The sequence below is a fragment of the Lycium barbarum genome, chromosome 12 (genome assembly GCF_019175385.1).
Source record: "Lycium barbarum isolate Lr01 chromosome 12, ASM1917538v2, whole genome shotgun sequence".
Classification (NCBI taxonomy): Eukaryota; Viridiplantae; Streptophyta; class Magnoliopsida; order Solanales; family Solanaceae; genus Lycium; species Lycium barbarum.
The window spans coordinates 69,245,206-69,259,468 of record NC_083348.1 but is presented as its reverse complement, the minus strand read 5'-3'; the positions used below and the strand labels follow the sequence as shown (position 1 = coordinate 69,259,468).

General features: G+C 32.9%; 1 protein-coding gene across 4 annotated transcripts; it reads right to left on the bottom strand.

Annotated features, from left to right (window-relative positions):
• Positions 1 to 1,090: 1,090 nt before the first annotated feature.
• LOC132622924 (TMV resistance protein N-like) lies at positions 1,091 to 12,054 on the bottom strand. 4 transcript variants are annotated; one of them, XM_060337610.1, is made up of 5 exons: positions 11,365 to 12,054; positions 5,153 to 6,239; positions 4,652 to 4,927; positions 3,143 to 4,273; positions 1,091 to 2,124 (listed from the first exon to the last, which is right to left on the bottom strand). In XM_060337610.1, the coding sequence occupies exons 1-5, from the start codon at positions 11,901 to 11,903 to the stop codon at positions 1,432 to 1,434; spliced, it is 3,726 nt and encodes a 1,241-aa protein (XP_060193593.1). In that variant the 5' UTR covers positions 11,904 to 12,054; the 3' UTR covers positions 1,091 to 1,431. The 4 variants fall into 4 exon arrangements, with proteins under 4 accessions (XP_060193593.1, XP_060193594.1, XP_060193596.1 ...); XM_060337611.1 differs by having other exon boundaries at positions 3,143 to 4,270; positions 11,365 to 12,046; XM_060337613.1 differs by lacking the exon at positions 11,365 to 12,054 and adding an exon at positions 6,880 to 7,025.
• Positions 12,055 to 14,263: the final 2,209 nt, after the last annotated feature.

Below are 14,263 nucleotides of genomic sequence, written 5' to 3'. Positions count from 1 at the left end.
TCAGACAATTGATATCATGTTTGAGCTAATCGGAGCTTCAAAGAGTGGTAAGAAATCTCTCTCATTAGAGCCCTTCTCTCTTGAGAATACGTCATACAACTAACATAAATTGTTTATCATGGAAGGTATCATCCTTGAGTTACAACAAATGGTATCAATATGAAAAGTAATTTAGACAACTTACTTAGTAGTTACTCTCTCATCCTTTTGAGTAGGAAAAGTAATTGATGATCTCTATAACGCAAAGATAAATGCAAAACACGACACTAAAATGGTCAATCGAGAATTCTGTTCTTTAAAATCTACAAGAAATTCAGTACACATCTGATTTTCTTTTCTTGTTTTTTTATAAAGACATTATGTCTTACGATTATAATTATTTTTTATTTTAAATTTTAATATTCTAAATTGTATATATATGTTTCATCTTGTAGCTACTTCATCATATGTAGCTTGCGCAGTTGCAACTTTGTCTCCTGAGTGCAAGGAATGAGATGTAGATTTTAAGTTTAAAATGCATCTTGAGATGTCCTTTTGGAAATTTTGTTGCATAGACCATTCATGACCATTAATGTATTTCTCTCTTTCAAGCTATCTACTTCTTTCTGTTTATTATCGTTTTTTCCTCTTGTATATTTTTGAAGTTTAAGGATTTCTAAATGATATTCCCTCATGTTTTCTTGATACCATATGATTATGAGAAGAGTTACTTTTTCAATATAATCTATTTGTAGGTAATTAAAAATAGCGCATGCTGAAAGAAATTAAACCGCAAAGTTATAATTAGATGTATATTGATCGTGGAGACTTTTAAAGATATTATTTGTGCCAATGTATGGACTCTTGCTTACTATATTGTACTGATAAAAGTGTTCTTCTCTACATTCCTACACTTTTAAAAGTTTATTTACATTCAGTTGAAAGCAATTTCCAGTATCTCTGTGCTTTACTTTGACAATAAATATCAAAAGATATAAGTTTATGTACTATTTTTTTTACAAGATATATACTTATTAGCATGGGACACAAATGCAACGCATGTACCCAGAAATTAATATATAAAAAGCTATAAATTCAGTTTACTAGAGCATTAACCAAAAAAAAAAAAGCACTCTTCCATATATACAAGTAGACAGAATTACATTTAGGTAAATACAAACCCATACAAGTACACCATCTTGAGACAAACCAAACATAAGAAAAATATAAGAGGTTACATCATAGATTTTTCTTTTCTTTTTTTTCGTTTTGGGGGTTTTCTTTTTTCTTATTGTACAACAGACAAGCCAATCAATTCAACAAAATAAAGCTAATGATCATGATCACTTATTTCTTCGCTCAACTTCAACGACAAACTCAAGCGAAACAAACAAACAAAACAAACCACATAAGTTGCCAATCGCCAGCAGAATCATCAACCAAACAAGCTAGCTAGCACTCAAAAGAAAGTGTCTTTTGGATTTTGTAGGCAACTGATTTCCTCAAGTTCATGAGCTGAGTGTTATCTTGTTCAATGGGATCAACATCCCAATTCAATTCAGTAACACCAGCCATTAGTGCAGCAATATCCTCTTTAATCCCTTCATCTTTTGTCTCTATACCTCCTTCATATACCACTAATTCTTTGCTCTCAGACTGTTGATTAATCCCCGTGCGTTCAGCTGCCAATGTGCTCAAATCTTGTTTATAAACAACCTTAAGTCCGCACCTCCTTACTTTCGTCCACGGATCCTGCCTTATTCCTATTGCAAGGCAACCACAGACTTTATTCCAATCTTCAGTTGTGAAATCGGGGAAGAGGAGCTTAAAAAGATTGAATGAGATATAAGTTATCCACAGGTGATCTGTTTCGTACACCTCTCCCATCTTTGAAGCAGCAGAAGGCGCACTTTCGCATGTGTATTCTCTGTGGTCTGGGCTAATCAACTTGAAAGTAATGCCTAGTCTTGAGTTTGGAATAAAGCTGTCCAAAAGGAAACACAATGCAATCCCCACAATGTTATCTTGCCTTTCTGAAGGTAGCTGGACTGAGATAGAACCACCCATTTTCTGGTGATCAAACCACTCAGGAATCTTCCCCCCAGCAATCAGTATACTGAATCGACCGTATATGATAGAGTGCCCCTGTAACGTACACACAATTCGGATTCTTAATACTTTGATTATGAAAAGTCGCGATAAGTTTATGAATTTTATTCAACTGCTTGAAGGACATAAGAGCAAGTTCTTAACTTGATTTGGGACATGAGTGTATTTCTCGCTTATATTACCAATCAATCTAATTTATTATGAGATTTTTCCGTTAACTGATAAGTGTATATCGTCATTATGGTACTTCTATCGCATGGTGCTCTTTGCACACACACACACACCCCTTTCATGAATCAACACATGAAAAAGGTGCTCATTATTCTTTATAGTACACAAGCGTTTAATATGTTCGGTAATTCAAAACATCAATGATCTTGCAGCATTCTTCTTCCTATACCTCATTGTTCAATATACCAATACAACAACAACAACAATTCAGATTCTTAATACTTTGATTATGAAAAGTCGCGATAAGTTTATGAATTTTATTCAACTGCTTGAAGGACATCAGAGCAAGTTCTTAACTTGATTTGGGACACGAGTGTATTTCTCTTTATGCTTATATTACCAATCAATCTATCTAATTTATTATGAGATTTTTCCGTTTACTGATAAGTGTATATCGTCATTATGGTACTTCTATTGCATGGTGCTCTTTGCACACGCACACACACACACACACCTTTCATGAATCAACACATGAAAAAGGTGCTCATTATTCTTTATAGTACACAAGCGTTTAATATGTTCGGTAATTCAAAACATCAATGATCTTGCAGCATTCTTCTTCCTATACCTCATTGTTCAATATACCAATACAACAACAACATACCCAGTAGAATCCCACAATGTGAGGTCTGGAAAGGGTAGAGTGTGGGCAGACCTTGCCCCCACCTTGATTTGTTCAATATACCAATGAGAAATTTAAATCAATGCACTTTTCGTAAAATTTTATTTGGTTCAGTTGAAATTGTGAAAGGAAGCCTTTTTTTTTTTCTATAATGAAGGGTAAATGGAGACAACTGTATTAACTGTGTGAAGGCATACATACCTGAAGTAGCAATTCCAACAACAAGTCCGCAGCACAAATGCCGGTTTTCAGGCTTTGTTGGTGCAATTTGAAGCAGCTGAAAAACGAAACCTTCCTTAAGAAGGCATGTTGAGGTGAAAGATTTCCAAGACTGTGTAGGGAAGGGCACTCGTTCGCCTCTATCACAGCAATACTCAATGGAAGATCAGGAAGTACTTCAAGGCTCTTGCACTCTTCCAATTTCAGCACTTTGAATCCTGGGAGTTCAGATATTCTTGAAGGAAACTGAACAAAATTGTTTCGGCTCAAATTTAACTCCTCCAATGAGGCCAAATGCCAAACATCCGAAGCAATTTCATCCACCAAATCAGAGTCACTGAGATCTAATTTCTTCAAGGAACGCAAACCAGATAACGATGGCCTTGCTGCTTGTGGTTTCTTCCTCTCTCCATCTGATCGTTTTATAAAGTTCTTGACATTTGGCAGTGAAGTGAACTTGCCTAAACTTGACATCCCAAATGATGGTTCCTTCTTCTTAACATTCTTGCATCCACTGAAAGAAAGGATTTTCAAATTTCCCATTTTGGAGATAGTAGATGGTAACTTGGTTATAGCAGTTCCATCTACAAGGACTTCTTCCAAAGTTTCCAATTGGCCAAGAGTTTCGGGCAATGTCTCAAGTTTTGAACAGCCAGAAAGATTCAGAGTCCTGAGACATCTCAAACCACAGATGCTGTAAGTTATACTTTCCAGGCTTTTGCAATTGCTGAGGTTTATGGACACAAGGCCACTGATATTTATGAGGGAGTCGGGTAGCTCTTTAATAGCCGTCCCTTCCAAGTGGAGTTCTGAAAGATTTGGCATTAAGCCTATAACTTGAGGAAAATTTCCAAGTCTGGTGCAGTCCCAAAGGAGAACTTTTTCCAAGGATTCAAGGTGAATGGTATCTGGAAGACTCTTTAGCTTTGAGCAATGAGACAAATTCAAGTATCGAAGCTTTGTTAGAGTTCCAAGTGACTCATGAACTCCTAACAAATTCTTACAGTTGCTCAGATTCAACTTTTCAAGATTTGGCATCATACTGAAGTCTGGAGTGGTAGCTAGCCCATCGGAGTAGCTGAGGTTCAAGTACTTCAAGTTTTCAAGGGACTGCTTCAATCAAAAACGAATAAAAGTGAGAAACAATGAAATCAATTATTGCTGTTTCACACTGTACTTTATGGATTTAGAGCCAACAACCTAGCTAAGCTTGTTCCATTGTAGTTAATTTGAGATTTCTTTTATTAAAGATATGAAAAATTCTTTTTGCCAAAAACTCACTGCAATTACATAGCACTACTAGTCACAATAGAAAAGACACCTCAATTAGGAAGTCAAAATTTGTAAGAGAAGCAGTGCTTTTTATCTAAAGTTTGCAGTAAAATCCTCAATACAGTTAGTTTTAACAGCATTTAGCAACGGTTACTACTGTAACAAAGAACAAACTTGAAATATCTTCTGCACAAACAATGTTTAGATGGCAAAGTGTACCTTATCTTCTGTCCATAGTTTCGAAATCAGGCCACGACTTAGCTTAAGTCCAACAAGCTTGTCTCCCTCAAAGTCTGGTGGAAGTGAGGTTGAGGGAAACTTGTGCCAGTTGAGCCATTGTAACTCATTGGGGAGATAGCTTGGACCTTTATTGAAGTAGGCATTGCGGATTTTGAGTAGACGTAGATTTTCCATACCTTTTAACGCCTGCGATCCTAAGTTCAACTTCTCTCTTTGAGGGTAAGCTAATATTATTGCCTCAATCGCTTCTGTACCCTGCACACCAAAAGAGAATTTATGAGTAAAGATCGTCAATTTGTCTGTTAAATTGTAGTCAGTATATGTCAACGACTCTCTAGATGCTGCTGTTAACTACAGAGTCCTGTTCTGATGCTAAAAGTTAGAAAGTAACACCATGTTACCAGTATTCCATAAAATATACATCACTTCAATATATCATATAGTGTGTAAGCTGCTATAATTAGCTAGTAAAAAACTTACTGATTTCTTTGACATAACATCACATATGTCATCAGGAATCCACAACCTGCTGTATTTCTCTTTAGTTTGTCCATGACGAATCATGTACCAAGCGGTCTCTTGAACTAAATCATGCATCTGGAATGTGTCATCATCAGATATGGATAACAGAGATCTTTGAACAAGCACTGGCACTCCAATTTCAGGTTTGAAACCGAAAGCATGCAATTTCTTGATCACGGGTTCTCTTCGTTTCCCCTTGAAGAAACAAGCAATATCAAGCAATATTTTCTTGTCCAGATCATTCAATGCATCAATGCTCACTTTAAATTTCTCCATCACATCATCATGAGGAATGCCTTCCAACCTGTTCAACTGGCTCTCCCATTCTTCCTTTTCTCTTTTGTGCAAAAATGATCCCAACACTTTGAGAGCTAACGGAAGGCCCGACGCACATTTCACAGCGCGTAGAGCTAGTTCCTCGAAAGGACCCATGGGTTGAGTTTCCTTGAAGGCAAATTTGTTGAAGAGCATTAACGACTCATTAGTCCCTAATAGGCTAACTTCATAAACTTGATCCACTCCATGAGCCGATAACAATTGCTTGTTTTCTGTTGTGATAATTATTCTACTGCCAGCCCCGAACCCCTTATGCCCTCCAGCCAGCAAGTTTTCGATCTGCTCATCTTGATCCACTTCATCAAGAACGACAATCACTTTTTTATAGCTCAGCCTGTTCATCAGCAAATTGGTGCTGGAGTAAAGATTGTCTTTAGTCTCTTTCAGTGTCTCAGAGAGTAATTTTTCTGCCAAAGCTTGCAGTCCAAATTTTGATGCAGCCTCTCTAACATTGTCAAGAAAGCAGCCACCATCGAAATTTTCATGGAGTTGATCAAACACAGCTCGTGCAATAGTTGATTTGCCTATGCCGCCCATACCCCATATCCCAATTATGCGAACATCGGTGGCAGAATTTGTGTTCAACAGAGACATTAAGTTTTGTACTTGGGGCTCGATTCCAACTAGACTCTCTGCAATTTTTGGTTTTGTATAACCCAACTTGTTCAAAATTTGCACAGCAATTTGTCTGATGCACCTCGACTCATGCCTGATTTTAGAATGGGAAGTAAGACAGTGAAATGTCAAAATTTGAAGATCAAAAATACATAATCGTATTCCTGCTGCAATAAATTTTACTTGAACCGAAAACTAAGACTAAACAACAACAACAACATACCCATTGTAATCCCACAAGTGGATCGAGGAGGGTAGGATGTATACAGACCTTACTTCTACCGTAGGAAGATAGAGAGGCTGTTTTGAGAGACCCCGGCTCATAGAAAGACAAAAATAGGCATTACCAACAAGCAGAAACAATAGCAAGATAATGAGATAATGGCGGCTAAAGAAATAACAGATAATAATAGAAATCTAAAAATAAGAAAATACAAGAATACTACTAAAACTCCGGGAATGGAAATGAAAAGCGCCCGATCACCCACTACCCTAATTCTCAACCCCCACACTTTCCTAGCAAGGGTCGTGTCCTCAGGGAGCCATGTCCAGTCTAACCACTTCACCCTAATACTTCTACTGCCTACACCTCCCCTTCACAAGCCCACAATGGCCTCATCCCTCTTCCTCACATGCCCGAAGAACCGGAAACGAAGACCAATGACAATTATTATTAATCACTGAAATTTCGATGAGCAGAGCTATTCTGGAAGTTTTGGTGCCAGAATTATCACCTGGTGGCTAGTAAAGCTAAAAACCCTGCGCAAGCAGGATCATTTTGTAGGCACATCTAGAAATTAGCCATATGTAGATATGCGCTCTACATATGAGAAATACGCGCTCTTTAAGAAGAAAATCAATAACTGAAAATTACTTTTAGGTGTTGGAATTGATTTAAATGAACATATAAAAGTATTAAAATTGATAATGAGTATTAATATATTCCGTAAAAAGATGTTGATAGTATTTTTTTTCACTTAAATATCTTTAAAACTATTCGCTATAGATGTACATTCAAAAGTAATTTACATAAAACAGAACGCATGATAAAAATTGAATGGAGAGATAATTCTGAGTTACGTTTTAGGATGAGTATTTTGAAGATTATAAAAGATATTAAGGACAAAGTCATAAAGGGTATGACCTGATCGAACTAAAAGTGTTAGGTGCAAAATCATCAGTTACCAGTGATTAATTTATGGCTTTTAATTAATTTTAATTTATAAGTATTTGGCTTATAAACACTTTTTGTTTAGCAAACATCTAAATAAGTCTTTAAGTACTAATAAGCTTAGTCAAGCACCCTAAAAGTTAAAATACTAAAGTTCCTCTTACTTGCCTATAGTTAAATGAGTGGTGAGAAGAGTTTTACATATCTTTTTATTTACTAGTCTCTAAAAACGTGCAGTTGCATGCTATTCCTAATCAACCTTGATCATCACAATAAATATTAGGTAATATTATTTGTAACTACATACATTAATTTAATGACAATAATCTTCCTATAATATAAGATTATATCCATTTAATATTTCTTTGGAAATGATATTCTTGGTATATATCTTTTTCGCGTTTTCCCCCACATGAGAAGAGTGTTACGACTAAGATAATTTAATATTAGGAATTAAATGACAACAAATCTAATATTAGTGCTGAAAATCATTACTAAACAGAATTAAATCGTAAGAATATCTTTTAATTTTAAGAATATTAGTTATTTAACAAATTTAAGTTTTCAAAAAAGTGAAATATAATATTTATTTATTTTAAATTCAAGTCCTCCCATCGCTATAAATTTTTCTGATTTCATGGAAGTTTTCGTGATGAATGTTTATGGGGAAAGGACACAAATGACCACTGGGCCATAAATAATTCCACACGCTGGCCCATCTATTCCCAAACCCAAAAATTAGCCCATTTTAGTCGCCAAAAAGATTAAAAAGTCGCCATTAAAAGCTCAGGCGCTTTAAAAAAAAAAACATACTTTTTGTGGCAACTAAAGGGCTGGTACAGAAAAATCAGGCTTTTTAGTGGCAATTAAAAATTCGTCACTAAAGGTTAAACATCCCAAGAAATGTATAATATGTGTATATTTAATAAGAAATATCTCAAAAAACTCTGAAACAATTTTTGTGTATAATATGTATCATTTGTTTATAAAAATATGTATCAGTATCTATCTATAATGTATAGAAACTATATAAATTATGAATCACTAAGGTATGTATCATTTTTGTACATAATATGTATCATTTGTGTATATAATGTGTATTATAGAATAGAAAATTGTATCGTATATAATATGTATCATTTTTGTATAGAAAGTATATTTATATAATTCCAACATGTGTGTATAAACCGTATCAGTCTTGTATAGAAAGTGTATCATACGTAAAAAAAAATATATCATAGAAACTGTATCATTGTGGTATATAATATGTACCACTATTGTATATGTAAAAAAAATATCATATAATTATTGTATAATATGTGAATAATAAATGTATAATTAACGCATAATTTATGTATAATAAATGTATGATTAATTGCAGCATATGTATATAAATTGTATCATTCTTGTATATAAAGTGTAAAATTAATTCCAGTATATGTATATAAATTGCATCATTCTTGTATATAAAGTGTAAAATTAATTCCAGCATATGCATATAAATTGCATCATTCTTATATATAAAGTATATAATTAATTCCAGCATATGTATATAAACAAATCGTATCACTCTTGTATATAAAATATATATATAATTCCAACATATGTATATAAAAATGTATCATTCTTGTATATACTTACTAACTATACACATATTATACATATTTTGGGATATTTCTTACTAAATATACACATATTATACATGTTTTGGGATATTTAACCTTTAGTGGCGACTTTTTAAATTGCCACTAAAGAGCCTGATTTTTCTGTAGCAGCCCTTTAGTGGCGCAAAAAGTCTTTTTTTTTAAGCGCCTGGGTTGTTGGGCCGGCCAGCCTTGGCATTATTTTGGGCCGGCCGGCCATTTTTTGGCATTAATTTGGGCCGCCTGAACAGCCTGTGGTATTAAGCCCAAATATTAATCAAATGTGGGATTAGTTTGGCTGACTGGACACACAGTGTCCTTTTCCCAATGTTTATAGGAAGAAACAATAACCATCTTATTTTTTTCAACATAAAAATTTATATCTGCCGACTTGCAAAAGATAATCAATCGATGATAACTAATCTTATTTTTTCTCATCATCCTATTCTATTTAAACATATCCATACTGATTCCCACTATAATATCATAATCGATGATCATTCAACTTTGAATTTATCATACAAAAGTCCTTTATTGTTCTGTGACTAAATATCATCCAACTTAAAATCTATCACACAAAAAATACTTTTTCTATTTTTGTCATGTAAAAAGTCATTTCTAACATTCCTATCTTAAATTTTAAAAACATAAAGAGAGTGAGAAATATATATACTTTGTGTATTCTCCAATAACTAACTCCTTATCCAACTCTAAATATCATTTGCACTTAGAAAGCCTTATGAAACAAAACGGCAGTTCTCATTTTGTTAAAAGAAATTCAAATAATAGAGAGAGTCAAGCAGAAACGTGGGGTTATAAGGCATGAGAATGTTAATTACGGCAAGTGATTTATTGATAGAAAACTACAAATCTAAAATGTATTTCACTTTAATTATGTTTTTAGTTCTTTTCAAGGTTCTTTACTGAATTCTACTCGGAATTGAAGAAAATTACAAATATTTATATTATTAGCAAAGTAAAGAGCTTGTTGTTGGATCGGACTTGATATTTTATTTCCTAAAATATAGGCCTTTGTACAGTCCTTAAAGCTAAAAGTACAAAAACAATATTACTGATGATTGAATTCAAAGTTCAAGAGATTGAAATCTTAAACATTAAAATCTAAGGAAATATGTTTTCTTAATTTTTCCTTCGAGTATACTAATAATATAATTTTTTTAATCTTAAAAAAGTATAATATGTAACTTAAATCCAAACTGATGGATGCAGGAGGAGTTGAAAGGACTCTCAAGCGAAAGGATGAAAATCCGATTTTGAAGATCCAGGATTTTTCTTTTTGTTTATGATCAAAAATCTGAATAATATAAAAGATGTAGTTATATAGTTTAGATGTTTTCTTACTGTTATCCAGTGTAAAATTATTATCCTCTATCCAAGTTCAACTTTAGTCAACTCTAATTAAACAATTACTATGGATATGAATTTAATACTTCTAGAAATCAACTTGAATTAATACTATGATTCTAACCAAACGTGGGAAAACTATGGCAAAGTTAAGACACATTGCATCAATCACCATAAAGGTTTAGGGTTCTAAATTCAATTGTAGTCAAACAATAATAACCTTTTTGTTAAATTTGAAGTCCTAGATATTGGGAAATCTACTTGAATTAATACTATGATTTTAACCAAACGTGGGAAAACTATGGCAAAGTTAAACACATTGCATCAATCACCATAAAGGTTCAGGGTTCTAAATTCAATTGGAGTCAAACAATAATAACCTTTTATTTAAATTTGATGTCCTAGATATTGGGTAACTCCTTAATATTACAGTTATATTCAATATTGAATTTCTTTTTACAAATATTTTAGTTTTTAAAGGTACAAATATCATTCAATATTTGAAGAATATTTTAGTCCACTATATTCGTGCTTTTATAATAATAATAATGTAGAAGATTGGTCATGTCTTTTATTTATTTATTTATTTCAAAACACCAGAATGTAAAGAAATAAATTTTGTATCTAACCCAACCCAAAAAACTAGTTAAGCAAGTATCACTCATCTTTTTTTCTTCCGACATGGGACCGTTCAACAAAAAATGAACATTTATATCAAATGAGTTCAAAGAAATCTATTAAAAAAAAAAAAAAAAATTACTACTACTCCCTCTATCCCCTCTATCCCAAAAAGATTACACTTTTGACTTTTCAAAAGTTAAATTTCTTAATTTTAACTGTATGTTTGAACATAGAATATTTAAAATTTTCGAAATAAAATTTACATATTTAAATTACGTAAAATTTAATATAAATCACCATAATTAATTATTTAAAATATTTAAAAGACATAAAAAAAAATCAAAGGACAACTTGTTTAATTCTCGAATAGCGAAAAATATGATTTTTTTAAGACGGAAGGAGTATAACTTTTTGCTTACCCGTCTTCCATGTGTTGGATGTCATATCCAGAGATACTAGCTGCCTCCTTCAAAGCATCCCTCCATCTTTGGATCTTTTCAGTCTCTCCCTTGAAATTCTCTTCATGTTTTACAAAAGCTTCTTCATAACTCTCCGTCTGTTTCCTCACAATAGAAGGATCAACGCTATAAAACACAGGTATCAAAGTTTGGCCCCTCTTCTTGCATTCAACGATCTTCGTCAGCTCCTCCACACACCACGATGAGTCTGCATAGCTTTTCGAGAAAATAACAACTGCAAACCTGGATTTTTCTATAGCGTTACTGAGTTCAGGGGTTATGGATTTGCCCCTCCTTAACTCTATATCATCTCTAAATACGTGTATCCCTTTGTCATGCAAAGTGGTGTAGAGGTGATCGACAAAGCTCTTTCGAGTGTCTTCACCCCTAAAACTCAAGAATACGTCGTATCTCCATTGTTGAGATGTTTCAACAATATCGGTTGTCTGAGGAGGAGGAGAAGAAGAAGAAGACGACACATTATTGTCTTCCGTATTCATTTTAAGGAAAAGGAAATTAGACTTCTTGCATCAGCAAGCCTAGTTCATATAGAAGCTGAGAAGTGTGGTCTAATTTGCTGGTAGACATTTGCTCTACGTAGAGGCTGTCTTAACTTTAGTTTATATAGAAGAACGAACGACTTGCCTCAGCGATTAGTTTTTGGTCCTGCTGTTTATTTTTCTACCAAGAGCTTGTGTACGCAATTTTTGCGAAATTTACAAACAATTATTACTCCTATAATGTATAAAGTGAAAAATTACCTCCTATCACATTTATGTGACCCGTTGTCATTATGATTTTACATATAAAAGCAATTTAAATATAATCTTTTCATTTTATTGTTAGTGACATGATTTTATAGCTGGGGCATCAGTGATTTTAAAAAAACCAACTTAACGGACCGAGCCAAACTGTACCGAATTAATTTTTAAGTTTCCTTTAAGAAAGCCGATGATTTTTACATAAATTTATAATCGTACTGAATAATTAGGTTGGTTTTTATTTTTATAGAAATACCGAACTGTATCGAATATATTTAAAGGTAAATATATTTTATATATTAAGTTTAGAAATAGTAAAATATTAAAATTTTCGCCTTGGGCTTGGAGTGATGGAAACAACTATGACCGTCAACATAATTAACACCCAAGGTCCTAACACTGAAATCTATTATACTACTATATATTAAAACTAAATTAGTTCTAGGACTAGGATCTCAATTAGTAACATGTAAGCTATAAGGTATTCGAACGATTTTGGTTAGAAAATTACAATATATTAGATATCTTTGCTCTCGTATGATTTAAATTATATTTCTATTGGACTTAATATTTTAATAGGTAGAGCCTTAGGTACTAATCTATTGGACCTTTAGAAACTAGATTTATTAGTACTGGGCACATATGATATAGATAGGGCTAGATATAACGTATGAAAATTTCGGATTTTCGAATATCCAAAAATCCATAGTATTAAATCCATATACAATCCGAAATCCATAAATTTTAAAAATAAAATCCGAAGTCCAATCCATAATCCAAATATCCAAACCAAATATTTAGGGCCTGTTTGTCCTAAGATACCAAAAAAAAAAAATTCACTTTTTTTGGTATTTTGGAGTTGGAATTGTGTTTGGCCATAGTTTTTGAAATGTAGCTGTAAAAAAGTGAAAAAAGTGAATATTTTTGAAAAATAAGTTTTTTTTTGTTTTTGAAATTCCAGAATACAACTTCAAGTTGTATTCGGAATTCTTATGGCCAAACGCTGAAAAGTCAAAAAAGTGAAAAAAAAATCGAAATAAAGTGAATAATTCTTATGGTCAAACGCCCACTTAAAAAGTTTAGATTTTGATTTAGATTTCGAATTGGCCCAAACTGTGCTCGCCCTGATAATAATAGAATGTGGAGTATTGAGAATGAGGATGTTCGTTAAGCAAGCGCAAATTAAGAGTTGGAAAAGTTAGTCAAATCATATGAATTACGTCATCTACATAAGCTATTTAGGTAACACATTTTGTTTAATTTAAGGCGCCAATAGAAAATAATTTTGCCTACTTACTAAAATTATTTAACAAAATACTCCCTTCTTTTATTTTTACTTGTCTATACTAAAACTAAATTTTCACGTTTACTTGTCCATCGTAGCATATCAAGGTAAAAATATTTTTTTTTCCTATTTTTACCTTTAACATATATTGCTCGTCTCAAATCATTTCCTTAATATGTGGAAATTATACACCTATTAATATGGATATTATGGTAAACTATACACTTTATTTATTATTTTTTAAAGAGAGTGCATAGTCCATTTTGAACAATTAGTAAAAGTAAACGGAGGGGGTATACTATATAATAAAAGCTACCAAAAAATCATCGAGAGGTTTGATGGATTGTTAGGATTTCTCCATCATTTAGTTATAGGTTTGGGGGTTGATCCCGAGAAATAAATAATTTTTTTGATAGAAAAAGTTTTACCCTTAATATATAAATATACAGGGTGTGATTATCGCTGAGTCTTTATTTGATAAAAGACGCCCTTGTAAGATGCCTGGTAATAAAGATAGCTTTAACCAAATTAAGTTGTCGTCCATTTCACATGGATATGGAAATGGTAACAAGCATATTTATTTGTGAATCGAATAGTAATGATCATTATCGAGGGCTGCCAATATACCAGAGGTATGGTATGATGAGCTAGGTTTTGGGCGACATAAACTACCTCTCAGGTGATTAAAAAAAGCTTAAAGAAAGAAAAATGGAATTTTCCTAGAACTTGTTCTTTTCCTCTTTATCCAAGCCAAACAAAAGCATGCACGTTGGTTCCCAAGAACATGATTACTGGACAGCATGATAAGTATTAC

What these genes read in the sequence shown, in the direction of transcription:
- LOC132622924 (XM_060337610.1), bottom strand. Translation starts at nt 11,903, where the DNA reads ATGAATACGGAAGACAATAATGTGTCGTCTTCTTCTTCTTCTCCTCCT. An exon ending in ATGTTATGTCAAAGAAATCA is followed by an intron (nt 4,928 to 5,152) that starts GTAAGTTTTTTA and finishes TTTGGTGTGCAG; the next exon opens with GGTACAGAAGCGATTGAGGC. An exon ending in TGTTGGAATTGCTACTTCAG is followed by an intron (nt 2,125 to 3,142) that starts GTATGTATGCCT and finishes TGTACGTTACAG; the next exon opens with GGGCACTCTATCATATACGG.